The sequence below is a fragment of the Trachypithecus francoisi genome, unplaced genomic scaffold (assembly GCF_009764315.1).
Source record: "Trachypithecus francoisi isolate TF-2019V2 unplaced genomic scaffold, Tfra_2.0 Lachesis_group13, whole genome shotgun sequence".
In the NCBI taxonomy this organism is placed as follows: Eukaryota; Metazoa; Chordata; class Mammalia; order Primates; family Cercopithecidae; genus Trachypithecus; species Trachypithecus francoisi.
Genome location: NW_022681458.1, coordinates 24,923,932 through 24,939,678, shown reverse-complemented (window position 1 = coordinate 24,939,678; position 15,747 = coordinate 24,923,932). Strand labels below are relative to the sequence as shown.

General features: G+C 39.2%; 1 protein-coding gene across 1 annotated transcript in view; it reads left to right on the top strand.

The window, feature by feature from the left end:
• XRCC5 (X-ray repair cross complementing 5) overlaps positions 1-15,199 on the top strand; it is a 93,590-nt gene extending 78,391 nt beyond the window's left edge. Inside the window, exons 17-21 of the mRNA XM_033230339.1 lie at positions 4,783-4,892; positions 6,943-7,039; positions 8,749-8,816; positions 13,238-13,312; positions 14,111-15,199. Coding sequence (XP_033086230.1) covers positions 4,783-4,892; positions 6,943-7,039; positions 8,749-8,816; positions 13,238-13,312; positions 14,111-14,125 — 365 coding nt within the window. The 3' untranslated portion in view covers positions 14,126-15,199. The remainder of the gene's footprint in view (positions 1-4,782; positions 4,893-6,942; positions 7,040-8,748; positions 8,817-13,237; positions 13,313-14,110) is intronic.
• Positions 15,200-15,747: the final 548 nt, after the last annotated feature.

Below are 15,747 nucleotides of genomic sequence, written 5' to 3'. Positions count from 1 at the left end.
AAAGCCTGTTTTTGATGTTTCTTAAATTGCCTGTGTTAAAACAGGCTGTCTTTCTTATCAGGCAAATATCTTGTATAAGTTTCTGGCTTAAACAATGATTATAATTTACATGTGGATTTAATTTATGGTAGACTGGACTGCTTGCCTGGAGTTTTATTTGCTGATTTGCTGATGGGCGTTACTCCTTTTTATTCTCTTAATAATGAATTACCTGTCCTTATTTTGATTCAAGTGCTTGATTTTTATTGTCACTTTTAATTTTGTGTTATAAAGATGCGATTGTCATTGGCTATATAAATTTGTTTTTTTCTTTCCTTTCTTCTTCTTTTTTTTTTTTTTTGAGATGGAATCTCACTCTGTTGCCCACGTTAGAGTGCAGTGGCATGATCTCGGCTCACTGCAACCTCCGCCTTCTGGGTTCAAGCGGTTTCCAGCTAATTTTTGTATTTTTAGTAGAGACAGGGTTTCACGATGTTGGCCAGGCTGGTCTTGAACTTCTGATCTCAAGTGATCCATCCTCCTTGGCCTCCCAAAGTGCTAGGGTTACAGAATTGAGCCACCGCGAGCAGCCATAAATTTGTTCTTAACATTTAAAAGTTATTTAACTGCTGACATTTGCAAAATGTACAGCATTTCAATAAGTAACATTTACATGAGGCATTGAGAAAGTGAGAAGAATTAAATTGGGAAATATCCTAAATGATGGCTGAGTTCAGCCAAATTGTTTGAGGTGTCTTCACAGTCTTTTATATATAATCTGTGACAGATGAGGGATCCTACTGCTTTTTGAGCTCTGTCAGATGGAGGAGAAAATCCCACAATAAATGACTTCCTTTCACTGTGCTGGAAACATCTTTGCAAAGAACAGAGGTAGTGAGTAAATGCAAAGTCAGAGGCAGACATGCACATGGCCCTGGGTGTTTTGACCTTGGTGACTGCAATGAGAAGGGAGGTGTAGTCCATTTTATGGGACTTTGGGTGGTGGTGAATGTTTTCAGTAGAGAAGAAGAATGTGTATTTCAGATTAAACAAGAAAACGTTGCCATTTTCCTCTTCTGTAACATGTCTAAATCTGGATAACATTTTGAATATGATACTAAAGTATTGAGATTAATTTTGGTTATCAACATCTGTACTCATGTGAGATACTGGGTTAGTATATGATGCCCATATCTAAAACCTCAAAATCCAAAACAGACATTTGAAGTAATCCTGGAAATAAATAACAGCCATTTGCCTGACTTAGTATCCTAAGATGGATGGCCCTGCCAATGGCCATTTTTTATTTTAGCTACTAATGAGTATTATTGAGTCACTGACTAATTTTGAAGAACATTTTGGTGAATTATAATTGGGGCTGTGATTTACTGAATTTGAAGACTGATAAGCTGTTCCTTAGCCCTGTAATTGATGTAGAAGCAGAGAAAAGCATCCTGATGATCAGCGTTTCCTTTATGTGGGGCAGGCGAGTCAAAAGCGTAATCCAGCCAGAGTAGAATATTATTTTTGTTAGCCATTTCTGCATTTTACTTTTAGTAAAAATGGCAGGGAAATGTGAACTGCCATAAAACTTTGGAAGGGAAGTCTCTTGTCTACACCCCTTTTGATACTCAGTATATTCAAACATCATCCATCACAGCTATTCCCTGGTGTTAAATGGTTCGTCATAGTCAGTGATCCACAGAAGTAGTCTGGGTAGAGGGACAGAATTTAGAATCATGGACCAGACTTACAAGCCATGTAACTGAGTATTCCTAGAAGGCCAAAATCTGGTTCTTTGTATTCACTGGGTTTATTGGAAGTTTGGATATGTTTATCCATCTGTGTTTCTGAGCCCTCTGGAGGAAGGAGCAGAACAGTCTAACGTGTAAATAAGAAAAACTAAATCCAAATAGGCCCACAGATACATTAGGACTTCATTTTTTACAAAGAAACTGGGTATTGAGACTCCTGCTACTGCCTTTTACAAAGAAGTTACAGCAGACTGGACTACTTTCTTTCCTGTATCATTGCAAATGGATTGTTGGCTTGGGTATTTGCTTTATTTTTGTTTCTTTTGAATATTTTTCTCTGTAAGATAGCGTGTGTGTGTGTGTGTGTGTGTGTGTGTGTGTGTTCTATCATAGTTCAGGATAAAATGAGTCAGGAAGCTGGTTGTTTGTTTAGTTTTTTTGTTTTGCTTTGGTTTTTTGCAAAGCAGTTTAGTACCTGTGTAGTCACTTCATGGGCTCCAAGCTCTTAGGATTCCCTATGATTTTATCCTTAATTACCTATGCTCTTTATATTCTTTTCCTTGTAGTCTTTTTGCAATAGTTTGGATACAGCAGACAACTCTTTCCTTTGAGTAATCTCTTCTCTTAGTATCTGTGATGCCATGAACTCCTGTCTCTCTCTCTCTCTCTCTCTCTCTCTCTCTCTCTCCCTCTCCCTCCCTCCCTCCCTCTCTCTCTCCCTCCCTCCCTCCCTCCCTCCCTCCCCTAATTCTTCTTAGCCGCCTTCTTCAGCTCCCTTTCCACTATCCAACCGCTAAAATTTCTTATTTCTTCTACACTTTCTAAGGAGCCAAGCTCTACCTCCTACCTCAGGACTCTCACATATACTCTGTCTTCTTGGAACTCCCTTTCCTCCAGCCATTTTCTATCTAATCCTCACTCTTTTTTCTTCCCCTATTTCTGTCCATGTATGAGGCCATTTGCTTTTCTCCACACACACCTTGTGCTTTCTTCTTCATACTTAGGCTGATTCTGCTTCCTGCTGTGTAATTGCCAGATTCTGTTTTTCATTGCCTAACTAAAAAGCCGTATTTATTTGTGAAACTTTCTGTAATCACCAAAGATTTTTTAAAAATTCAAACCAATTAATATAATTCCTTAAAACTCATAGCTCTCTTCACATTATTTCCCAGTGTTAATTTTATGTCAATGCATTATATCCCCTATTCAACTGCAAACTCCTCCAAGGCAAGGGCCTTATCTTCAGCTTAATTCTGTCTCCTACAGAACATAACATAGTAGTCATACAATAAGTATATACTATCAAACAAAGTGAAACATTTACATTATCGCTTCCTAAGATTTCCTATTCTCATTTCAAAAGAAATGGAGAATTTAGAGTCTCTGGGATTATTGTCCTTGGCCTGTGAAGGTTTTTATTTGTGCCTAGATATGTAACTTCCAGTGAACTTTCTATCACATGATCTGGGAAAGTACACCGCTTTCTGTTATCGAACATTTCTGTTTTTTTGCTTTTCAAGCTGAAAAGGGGAGATAACTTCTGTTTGCTTTGAGCTTTTGTGGATGGTTTTCTGCTCTGCCTACTAATCAGGGTTGTATTATTTACCTTGTTTAAAAAGATTCATCTGAACATTCTCTACTTTGAATTGTAGTTGGATATTAATTCCCTGCTGCGGGATACGTTGGTAAAGATTTCTGAAATTGCAGGGAAATGTTTCTTTAATCCCTCAAGTTTGTTAAGTGCTTTCTTATAACGGAGATCATAATCTCCGAGTTGGTAGAAGGGATGAAACGGTTACTGGGGATATTTTTCCCTTGCTGGAAAATTGCTGTATTAAAAAATACTTCATCCAGTGTTGTAATCATTTCTATATGCTGTGTGGTCCTTAGGAAATAAGTAGATTCTTAGCACCAATTTCATGTTTTTAATAAGGAAGGCGTTGAGTAATGTTCAGGTCACTGTGATTCACAGAGTTAGTGGCCTGGGGTCTTTATTGGTAAAGCTTGAAAGTAGTTTTCTTTAGCACTGTGCACACACACGTAGCTGCTAGAATGCTCACAGGAGGCTGTGATTTGGGGAAACATGCAGTCATAGAATATCTTGAACATTCAGCATAAATTGTCAAACAGCCAAAGCTAGTGAATGGTTTGAGGGGACACAGGAGAGGGAGCCTTTAGGCATGAATACCCACATCTCCCTGATTTGTTCTTCCACACAGATCTTAAGGGTCAGTTTTAATCTGCACAGCAAATTAAGCTTCCTCGTGACTTTTAGATTTCCGTTTTCCTCTGCTTTTCATACTGAATAATTTTTTGTTTCTTTATAAGTTGTAACCTGCTTTGGAAATGATAACACTGTGAATGTATTTTCTCCTTCTGTAGCATTTATGACATTGCTTGCTGACAGTTACTGTTTATTAAGTATTTGTGGCTTTTGGAGTGGTGAGCAATAGGGAGAATATTCAGGTCCAGCTAAGGGCATAAGATAGACAGTAATGATTTCTCATTCAAAAGGGATATTTTGTTAAGACTGGGGCTGATCTTTCCTAATTTAACCTTGGGTTGGTAGAAGATGGGGTGTCCCTGGCTCGTTATTTTTCACTGCCCAGCACTGTTCGACAGTTATCCTGAGTAGAATTAGGGGAGGGACTAGAGGATCTGTTTTCTGTGACTACAATAGGAAAGGCAGTTTTGAATTATCCAAATGGCCCCTAAATTCTGGGGGAAAAATAAAATAACAACAACAATTTTAAAAACATCTACAACCTAGGTTCTGACATCCCAAAAAGGAGTATTTCAAGTGTAATTCTCAGCATTTTAGAAATTAATTTATTGACAAATATCGATAGGTATTATTCAGACTTCTCAAATATAGAGTTTTGAAATCAGGATTTTGCATCTCCTCTCTCTCCTAAAAGAAGTATGGCAATTGTACTTGCTGACCATGAGTCTTGTGAACTATAATACATGCTTATAGGCACAAACACAGAAGCATACCCTCTCTCAGGCATCACTCAAATCTAAGAAAATGTGTTGTCTTATGTTTTAGCGAGTAACCAGCTCATAAGTCATATCGAACAGTTTTTGGATACTAACGAAACACCATATTTTATGAAGAGCATGGACTGCATCCGAGCCTTCCGGGAAGAAGCCATTAAGGTATTGTTATCCTTGCATCTCTTTTCTTCCTAAACAGTTGGCCACTATCACAGGGAAAGAGGCATACAGCATCCCGGAAATGAGCCTGGGCCGTGGAAATTATCGTTCTCAATGTGAATAGCAGTGTATGCCAATGGAACTAGAAATGACTTAAACTCATGTTACTATCACTGTCATTTCTGAGGTGGAATAAAGATGAGTAGGTAGGATGTTTTATCCCTGAAAGTTGGCTTTTTATTATACTGAAGCCCTGGCCTTTGCTTTCTGTTCCTATTTAGGGAACCAAGGAAATTTCCATTATAACCTCTGGTGGCCTGCTCATTATTGTAAAGGAAAGGGTATTTTAGGGAAATTGATGGAAAATATATATTGGTATAATTATTGAGAAAGATTTTATGAAGACAGGAGTAGGGATCTAAATGTCAGGAAAAAAAAGAGCACTGAGCGTTAAGTTCCTCCCATGCCTTTTATGTGGGTTTTGTCTGTTTGATTGTTTTATTAGGAATTTTTAGAGAATATTTCTAAACATTTTCCAAATTTTGTATAGGTTTTTGTATCTCTAGGTAAGAAATGAGCAAGTTTAAATTAGAAAGTATATTTTTAAAGTGGGCACAGTTGTAGTGTATGTTCTTGTGTGGGTACTTATTAAATATTTGCTGAACGTATGAATGAATTAATGCTTACATAATTTAGATGTTTACAAAGAGTGACAAGAAAATAGAAAATTCATTAAAATTAGATTACAATAAAAGATTCAGAAGTAGATAACCTGGCCGGGCACGGTGGCTCAAGCCTGTAATCCCAGCACTTTGGGAGGCCGAGACGGGCGGATCACGAGGTCAGGAGATCAAGACCATCCTGCCTAACACGGTGAAACCCCGTCTCTACTAAAAATACAAAAACTAGCCGGGCGAGGTGGCGGACGCCTGTAGTCCCAGCTACTAGGGAGGCTGAGGCAGAAGAATGGCGTAAACCCAGGAGGCGGAGCTTGCAGTGAGCTGAGATCCGGCCACTGCGCTCCAGTCCGGGCGACAGAGCGAGACTCCGCCTCAAAAAAAAAAAAGAAGTAGATAACCTGAATACTCTTCAGATAAAGACAAATTTTGGAAAAGTAGAGTCAGGACAAGCCTGCGGATGATTCCGTTGGGTAGAGAAAGATTCGGTTAGATGGAGAGAGATAGTGAAAGTGTATTGTTTTTTTAAAGCACTACCCAGGCTAGACGGGGTGTCTTATAACACCTCTGTGCATGGTTGCCACCCAATGTCCTTAAAAATCCCAGGTCACATTGTATTTCTTAAAAAAAATAAGAGAGAGAGAAGAGGAGCAGAAGAGACTTCAGTGACATATCATTCAATCTTAATGGAGAGATTATTATTTTTTCTTTTTGTCTTTTCTTTTTTTTTTTTTTTTCCTTGAGACGGAATCTGGCTCTTGTCGCCCAGTCTGGTGTGCAGTGATGGATCTTGGCTCACTGCAACCTCTGCTTCCCAGGCTCAAGTGATTCTCCTGCCTCAGCCTCCCAGGTAGCTGGAATTACAGGCGCTTGCCACCACGCCCAGCTAATTTTTGTATTTTTAGTAGAGACGGGGTTTCACCATGTTGGCCAGGCCAGTCTTGAACTCCTGACCGCAGGTTATCCATCCACCTTGTCCTCCCAGAGTGCTGGGATTACAGGCATGAACCACCATGCCCAGCTTGAGTTGATAATTATTGAAGCTGGGTTATGAGTGTGTGAGCACTCACAAAATTGTTCTCTGTTTTTGTTTGAGATTTTCTACATTGAATGTTAAGAACAAAGGGCTAGGCCACCACAAAAAAAACTGACTCTGGGAAGCTCTGTACCTTCCACAGATGGAAGGATTTCTGGTCCCCAGTGAACACACCTCAGTTTGGAATGCCAGCTTCCCATGTACCAAAGAAAAACATTTCATTTTTTTTGTAATAAGTAAGGTGATTCAGAATATACAGTACTTTGTTTGGTCTGGGGCTGAATTTGTTTTTGTGTTTGCTCTGACTTGCCGCCTCCTCTACCCCAACTTGCTACCACAGTTTTCAGAAGAGCAACGCTTTAACAACTTCCTGAAAGCCCTTCGAGAGAAAGTGGAAATTAAACAGTTAAATCATTTCTGGGAAATTGTTGTTCAGGGTAAGTTGTCATTTGTCTTTTTCTGCAAATACTTAGGCTATTTTATTCTAAATATACATATAAATTCTAAATATAAACTATATTGTATAATGAGTTACGTGGGAAACATGATGACTTTCTACATGGCTTTGGGAAATGCTCAGTGTTCAGTGAACTCAAACTCTCCCTTAATAAGCGTAAGTACAAAGTGATAAATAATAAATAAACATGTAAGTTCCATCTTAGACTCTTTACTCAGTGTGACCTATTTCAGGGCTGTGCCTTTCTGTTTGTTGAATGGAGCAGCTGTGTGGGTGAACATTATCCCGTTTCTCAGATCCTTAGGCCATTTCAGCCCTGCTGGATCCACAGCCCTTTGGTTGACCTCACCCAGATTTTATCTCCCTGCTACTTTTCAGTTACCGTGTTCTTGGACTTTCCATTTCAGCGAACCAGCATCTTCATGCACCAAAACCATTCAGTTCCTCACTTGCACAGCAACTAATGCCAATTAAACCCAGAAAGAAGACAGCACACATTCTTTCAATGTTAAGCTTGATCTTTGCTTTTTTTCATGCCCTTTGCGCCACCTTTTTTAGAACATGACCTGATTTTCTTTTAGAACCCAAGTATAAGATATTTCTTGTTTAAAATACATTATTATGAATATGATGTTTATGAGACAGAGAAACTTTTCACTTATACTAGAGATGCAAAATTTGTTTCAATCTCTCTTTGTGTGCAAATTCTGTATAAAAAGAGTTGCATACCTATCTGTCCACCTTCTAATGGGTAACTCTTCATCACACAGGTAACTGTTTTTCTGACAGTTAATTTTTCAGCCCTTTCCCTTCTGCACTGGAGAACAAAAGGAATTGGAATGGGTAGTGAAGGGTGCTTACTCAGATCACTTTTGTGTCTCTGCTGTTGACCCAGTAAATGAAGGAGATTGGTTTTGGTATTTATTGAATGCCTATAGCATATTTGCTGAAAAGAAACTTACAGGACATATGCAAAATCCATATTTTCTGATAGCTTATATGCCACTCACAGAATACAGATGACCAAGGCCATTCATAGGTACAAATGGATGTTAAATACATATGCTTTTCAGACAGTATGTCAGGTATCAGCCATTTGATGTAGGAAAATATCTTAAGAAGAAGAGCAAACTAAAGAGTAGATTTTCTACCCTTGATTTGCTCTTACTGAGCTAAAATTGATGAACTATCCTAAATGATAGACATGCCCCTTGGTGAAGACCATGTTTTCTTCCTCCCTAGTCCTCTGGCCACTCTGTCAATAGCCAGTAACATGGCCACAAGACAAAATGTATGCATAGTTCCATATTGGGGCCTGATGGTTTGAACAAAAGCATACAATCATTTAATTACCATATTGAACTTCTGCTATGTGCTACAGTAAGTCCTCCCTTAACATTGTCCATAGGTTCTTGAAAATTCTGACTTTAAGCAAAATGACACATAATGAAACCATTTTTTTTCTCATCAATGTTTTAATGAAACAACATTATTCAAGGACCTACTTTTGTTCCTTGGGAGGATCACTTGAGCCCAGGAGTTCGAGACCAGCCTGGGCAACATAGTGGGACCCCGTCTCTATTTAAAAAAAAAGAAATCTCCAACTCAAAGGTGGGAGGAGGTGTGGAAAGGAAAATGGGATTGGGGTTGTTTCTTTGAGTTTAGATGTTACTCTGAATTACTTTTTAGATGGAATTACTCTGATCACCAAAGAGGAAGCCTCTGGAAGTTCTGTCACAGCTGACGAAGCCAAAAAGGTATTGAGGGGTAACTCTTTGTCTTCAGTTGAATTATTATAGTGGACTTTATTTTCTTGATGCCCTCGAAGAAGTTAAATTTTATGGGTAACTAAATGAATGTACTCATTTTGTATTCAGTATGTAAATTGCTTCAATCACAGCATCCTCATGGGAGAAATTATAATCTTACTCAGTTTCCTGTAGGCTGTGGTTATATTTCTAGAACTTATCTGTAATCCCAGCTTCAGTACCTCTACAGCATGCTGTTGAACTCCATAGTGCGCAAACTTAGCCTCAGCCCTGGTAAAGGCTATGAAATCCACAGTGATTCCCACCCAGGCCACACATTAGTCACTTGGTGAGCCCTCCTTCCCTCCCTGAATAATTATTATTATTTAGACATAGCTCGGCCTCTTGGAATCTGGTAAAAAATAATAATAATAATGATCCCAATGCCATGGAGATAAATCCTCTTCCTTCACTGCTTTCTCAATAGTAAAGGATAATGAAGGACTAGGGCAGTGCTAGAACTAGATTCCAGGCCAGTGACTTACTGCGAGCTCTCAGACACACCACTCAACCTCCTCTACCCACTACAGAGCCGGGAGAACTGACAGATGAAGGGCATACAAAGGCCATACAAAGAGTCTACCAAACAGCAAATGCTAATGCCGTATCTCATCATACAAACTAGAAACAGAAAAAGTGGATGAACTGACAGCTTATAACGATAATAAAAATAAACATTAAAGAATGATAATATTTATGCCTAGGTTTCAAAATGAAATGAGAGGTACCAGGAAACTTAAAAGAAAGTGACTGTCTAAACTTACGCCATGGAAAAACTTTCTATTTCTGTAGCAGAGCTGACTTCCTTCTATTTCTCAAAGGATCATACAATCCACATATTTCTAGAACACACTGGAGGGTAACAGCTCTTAAGATGTTATACAAATGTAAAGTTGTAATTTAATTTTCACTTAAAATGAACATCCCTGGATAATTACTTCCTTTCAAATGTCAACATTTAATAGCAAGAATTTGACAGCTTGCTAACTTTAAATAACTTATGGGAAATACCTCAAAAGAATTTAAATGGACTGTGAGGATTGTTCTTTAACCTCACTGATTATAGTCAAGTTTCCTTAAATGATTATTTGGGAAGTGACCAAATTGAACATTTGAAGGCAATATAAATGAATATTTCAGTGCATGGTCAAAAGGGATTGTACTTCTCTCACTTGGCTAAGAGAAATAGCTAAAGCATGTCTCTTCTATTAAAACCACAAGGAATCAGCTTCCTTGAGCCAGAATCTTCCTCCGCAATTCTCCCCATTATCATCTACATGTATACTCTTTTTTTCTACACTTCTCTCCCAAAATCAACAGATGCCATTTAAACGCATTTTCAGGCCAGGAATGGCTGGTATTACATGCCTGTAATCCCAGCACTTTGGGAAGCCAAGGTGGGCAGATCACTTGAGGTCAAGAGTTTGAGAACAGCCTTGCCAACATGGTAAAACCCCGTCTCTACTAAAAATACAAAAATTAGCCAGGTAGGGTGGTGAGCACTTGTAATCCCAGCTACTCGGGAGGCTGAGGCACAACTGCTTGAACCCGGGAGGCAGAGGTTATCCATTTCATAAAGTTCTCCAGGTAAGGAAGCACTTTAATGGTAACCCCGGGTAAGTGATGGTGGTTTGAGGAAAAAGGAATATGTCACACACGTGCCCTTTCTATCTGTTCTCTACTTTCTCAGCATGTTGCAGAGGGAAGGAACACATGAAAAAAGATGAGAGTTGACTCCTACCCCTTTCTGCAGAAGAGATTCTGAGAATCTCTTGCTTTTATTGAGAAAGCAGGCCAGTCATTGAGTTCTCTGCCCTATCTTGCTTCCCTGTCACTACATTGGCTGGAATTACTTACAGTTGCAAACACTGATGATGAGGAGTGATATGTGGAAGAGATCAGCCTTGCCTGGGGCATTGGGAAGGATAATGGATGACAGCCCAGCTTTTAAACATAATTTGCTTACACAGAAATGTGAAGCAGATCTGTCAGGCAAATGAGTTGCAGATGATACTTAGCACTTGATGAAAATCTAGAATTTTTGCTGCTGCTCCTTTCTTCCTAGGAATTTGGCCGAGTCTCAGAGATATACCATTTGTGCTTAAGTATATCTACCGTGGTCATACTGTGCCAACAGTCCTATGTTAACTTATTCTTTAATTGCAGTGTGAAGGGGGCTTTGCAGGTTGGTAGGGAGTGGGAATTTGAGATTTTAGAATCACAAATTCTAAATTTGGCTGAGTGCCAGAACACATCAGGGATTTTTCTAGATTCATCAATAAGTCCTTAAGTAAGGGGTCATACAAGGTGTAGTGGACTACAGAACCATTGAGCCCATGGAGTTTTTCAGATGTTTGGAAGATACTGGTCATTTGTGGCCCAACAGAGATTTATGGCCGGATGCAGCTCTGCTTTTTATTCTCTTGCCTCAACTGGATAAGTCTTATCCTGTAGCCATATAGTCCTGATGTCACAAAAATCCTGCAAGGGTTGATGATAATGAATAGGAGAGGAGAGGTACAACATAAAAAGTATGATAGTAACCCAGAAAACCCCAAATTAAAACCAATTTCAGTATCTAGGATAAAGTACAGTTTATTTAACCTTTACACATAAATCATATGCCAGTGAATGTATAGATTTTTTATTCATTTATCTGTATTTGGCTCTCAGATATCTTTATTCATAATCACCCAGAATAAATAGAATGAATGAAACAGAAGCTTCCTTATAGATTGTCTGCCCCCATTGCTGGGATTTTCTGTCCCTTACATCATTGATTCTCAGTCTTGCACATGGCCCAGTTTAGGGTCAACAAAGGACTATGGAAAGATCCACAAATGTCCTTAAAAGAAGATAAATTCCTTATTCGCTCAGTCAAAAAAGAAGTTAATGAATAGTGAGGTAGTTTTAACTGAGGGAAAACAAAGTCCAAGAGAGTGGTTGAGTCAACAAACAATTATGTCCATGGTGCTGACGAAGGCCCTGTACCTTAAGGCAGACATGACCTCCATTGTTACCACTTTGTTACCTGTGTGTGTTTTTGTATATGAGGAATGGAAGGACAGGCAGAGCTTTCTTGCTTCCTGAAACTTGCTGCATGTAGCCTCATATTTCATGGTTGACTTTGGTTTGAATTTTTAAAGAGACATATTTTAGTTTATTTATAGGTCTTAGGTTTCAGAGGTCATGATTGTGTCCATTGTACCATAAAAATAACAGGAATGTAGAGAATGGCAGTTCTTACCATTTTTTCATGTTGAGAGAGTGAGGAAAGTATAACTATACTTTTTCATCTTGGGTGGAAGCAACTACAGGAGAGCATGAGTGGGCTGAAAGGTTCGCTTACCGCGTGCCTGCTCCATGCACTCTCACCCTGAGGCATGCCAGAATGCCTCTCGGGGCCAGCCAGTTGTGGTACCATAACTGACTCTATTTACTGTGTCTGGCCCCCAAATGAAAAGTAGAAGTGTCCCACCTTCCACTGCCCCCTCTAAAACACTCACTCCTACAGGAAGGCATGCTACCAGAAGATCACCTTCTCGTGTTGGGATAGATACGCATTGCTAGAACCCAGCTCTTAGAGACAGCTGCCACATGCCTTGAAGGAAAAGGCTCCCCACTGCTATCCCTTGGAGGGACAGGATGGAAAAAGAGTGTTCAGATAAGTTTCAAGGGCACTCACCTGACCACCCTTTTAAAATCTGAGTGTCATTCCTAGATCCTCACAGACTTCACTTCCTGGACTTTGCTGTTTTATTATGTATCTGCCTTTCAGAAGCTCCACATCTTGAACAGTGATGCTGAATGGTTTTCTCATCCATTTCTCATAAGAAGTCCCCCTTGTACTGCTTTTGCCCACAGTGGAATTTAAGAATAGATTATTCTAATTTTTTTTTTTCCCTGATTCTTCATCATTCAACTTGAGATTATTCTAATTTTGACTTGATTCTCATGCTCCTTTCAAAAGAGCATACTAGTTTGGGATGGTTGGTTGTTTTCTTAACCTTAGCAAGCCAACTTATTTCCTGTGGAAGCAGAACTGGAAATAGCAGATGTCCACCATGCTTATACAGGACCCTACACATAGTCACTGTCTTGACAAGCCATGTCATTTCCTCCCTCTTCATGAGCACTTTCTCTAGTGATAAGTTAGTATCGACTACTTGAACCTCAAAACTGGGCCTCTCAGCCAAAGCCAAATAAAGGAACGTACACCAGGATGATGTTTCTTTTGGGCGGTTTGCAGTGAGACTTTGCTAACTAAGCAGGCTGCCTTAGGTTTCCCTGTGGCAATGCTAGCAGATTGTTCCCTCCTTCAACAGGGCAAAAATACCATTTTGGTATGATAACTGACTTTCTATTTACAGTTCCTGGCCCCCAAAGACAAACCAAGTGGAGACACAGCAGCTGTGTTTGAAGAAGGTGGTGATGTGGACGATTTAGTAAGTACTTTTAATATGCACCTGGTGTTCTGTGATCGAAGTCGCCTGAGCTGTAAATACAGCCACAAAGGCTGATTATTATAGACTTATTGCTTATTTGTGTTTTAATTTTCAGTACACCAGAAGCTCCCTACACCATTATTAATTGCCATTATACATTTAATCAGATAGGTAATTTCGTAATGGAAATTCCTGTGTTTCATGGTGTCAGCTATATTGTTCATTCAGATTAATCCTCTCCCTGGAAGGGCTGAAAAAGAACTAGGGAGGCTATTCCATTAGTAGCAAAATGTTGTAATTCATTGAAATTGCTCTTAGCCAAAAATAAGTAATACAACATGCAGTTTGTGTGGGTTGACAAATAAAAACAGCCTTTAAAAAGGCTACTTCTTAAATGTTCTCAATTAACTTAATGTAAACAAAATAGACCGATAGGCAGTTGAGGATTTCTGGACCCCGTTAACACCATGTTATCGATGCCTGAGAAGCTGTGCAGTAAATATTGTCTTTTATATCTATCCTTAATGTTTAGAAACTTCCCACCTTTAAGCTTCATATGACAACTGTCCAACAAACACTACATACTATGATGTCAACCTTTTTTAGAGACATTCTCATTACTAAAATGAGTGGATGCCTGGATGTTTAACTCCTAAAATAGTGAGCGGTGAATAAATGAGCAAGTACATGCATGTCTTCCAATGTAGAGAGTCATTTTCATTAAACCCTCTCTCACCAGAGAAACAGTGGTATGAAATTGTCCTGGTTCCTTTCTAAGTGTGTTGTTCTTGTTTACAGTTGGACATGATATAGGTCGTGGATGTATGGGGAATCTAAGAGAGCTGCCATTGCTGTGATGCTGGGAGTTCTAACAAAACAAGTTGGATGCAGCCATTCAAGGGGAGCCAGAAGCTCAAGAAATTCCCAGCAGGTTACCCGAAGGCGGATCACCTGATTCTCTGTGGAATGAATACACACATATATATTACAAGGGATAATTTAGACCCCATACAAGTTTATAAAGAGTCATTGTTATTTTCTGGTTGGTGTATTATTTCTTCTATGGTCTTACTGATCTTTGTATATTACATACATGCTTTGAAGTTTCTGGAAAGTAGTTATCCTCTTGACCTAGTATATTGGTGACAATTGCAGCCCTTGTGATGTGATTAGTGTCTCATGTGGAACCATGGCACCGTTATTGATGAGTTTCTTAACCCTTTCCAGAGTCCTCCTTTGCCTGATCCTCCAACAGCTGTCACAACTGATGTTGAGCAAGCAATAGCATTTGCTTCCTCCCAACAAGCAGCTGGGTTAGGAAAACCATGGGTAACGATGGACTTTTAGTTGAGGCCTCTTAGTTACCACATTACTCTGGCTCTATATATAGGTGGTTTTCTTTAAGTGGGGTGGGAAGGGGAGCACAATTTCCCTTCATACTCCTTTTAAGCAGTGAGTTATGATGATGGTCTCATGAAGAAAAGACCTTCTTTTGGCCCAGTCTCTGCCATATCAGTAAACCTTTAAAAACTCAAAAACTGAGAAACTTACTACAATAGTTAGAATTATATCACTTTACGATTCTCTACTTGCAAGCCTCATAGAGAGAAAGTTTCGTTATATTAAAACACTTAGGTAACTTTTTAATCTTTCCCATTTCTACCTAAGTCAGCTTTCATCTTTCTGGATGATGTCTCCTTTACTAAATAAGAAAATAACAAAGCCCTTATTCTCTTTTTTTCTTGTCCTCATTCTTGCCTTGAGTTCCAGTTCCTCTTTGCTTAGCGTACAGACTACTTGGTGCCCAATCACCTGTCTTCAGCACCCTCTTAAGTGGTCGCTAATACACTATTTTGTACATGTAACATTAAAGGCATAAATGACTCATTTCTCTGTGAATTGCTGCTAATTATTGTCTGCAAAAGACTTCTTCAGTGCTCTGCTGAGAATTGAACACCCTTATCCATTGAAAATGGATCTGCAAGGTAGAACATCATTCATTTAGCTGAGGAGAGAAAGGAGTGCTTTACTTTGGGCTTGTAGGCCATCCTGTCAATACTATATACACTTGCATCAAACTTGACATACAGGTACCCATTTAAAGTAACCCCAACAGAGGATGACATCATAGTTTCTGGTTAGATAGTTAAAGCCTAGGGATTGTTTGTGACTTGGACAAAACTGAGACATTCTTAGAACCACAGAGTAGAAACTTTGATCTCTGAAATCTTCATTACTCTCATCAGATCCTCCCAACAATATGAATCAGCTCAGTAAGTATGGCTCTGTCAGCAGCCCCTGTCTTTGGCAGTTTGGGGAATTTCTTTTTGGAAACATCTGTCTTTTTGTCATGCCAGGAAAAGTTTAAATCAACTTGGTCCTTTAGATCTTCTGATACTTTTTGACTTGGTTTGAATGTAGCAGGATTATTTGTG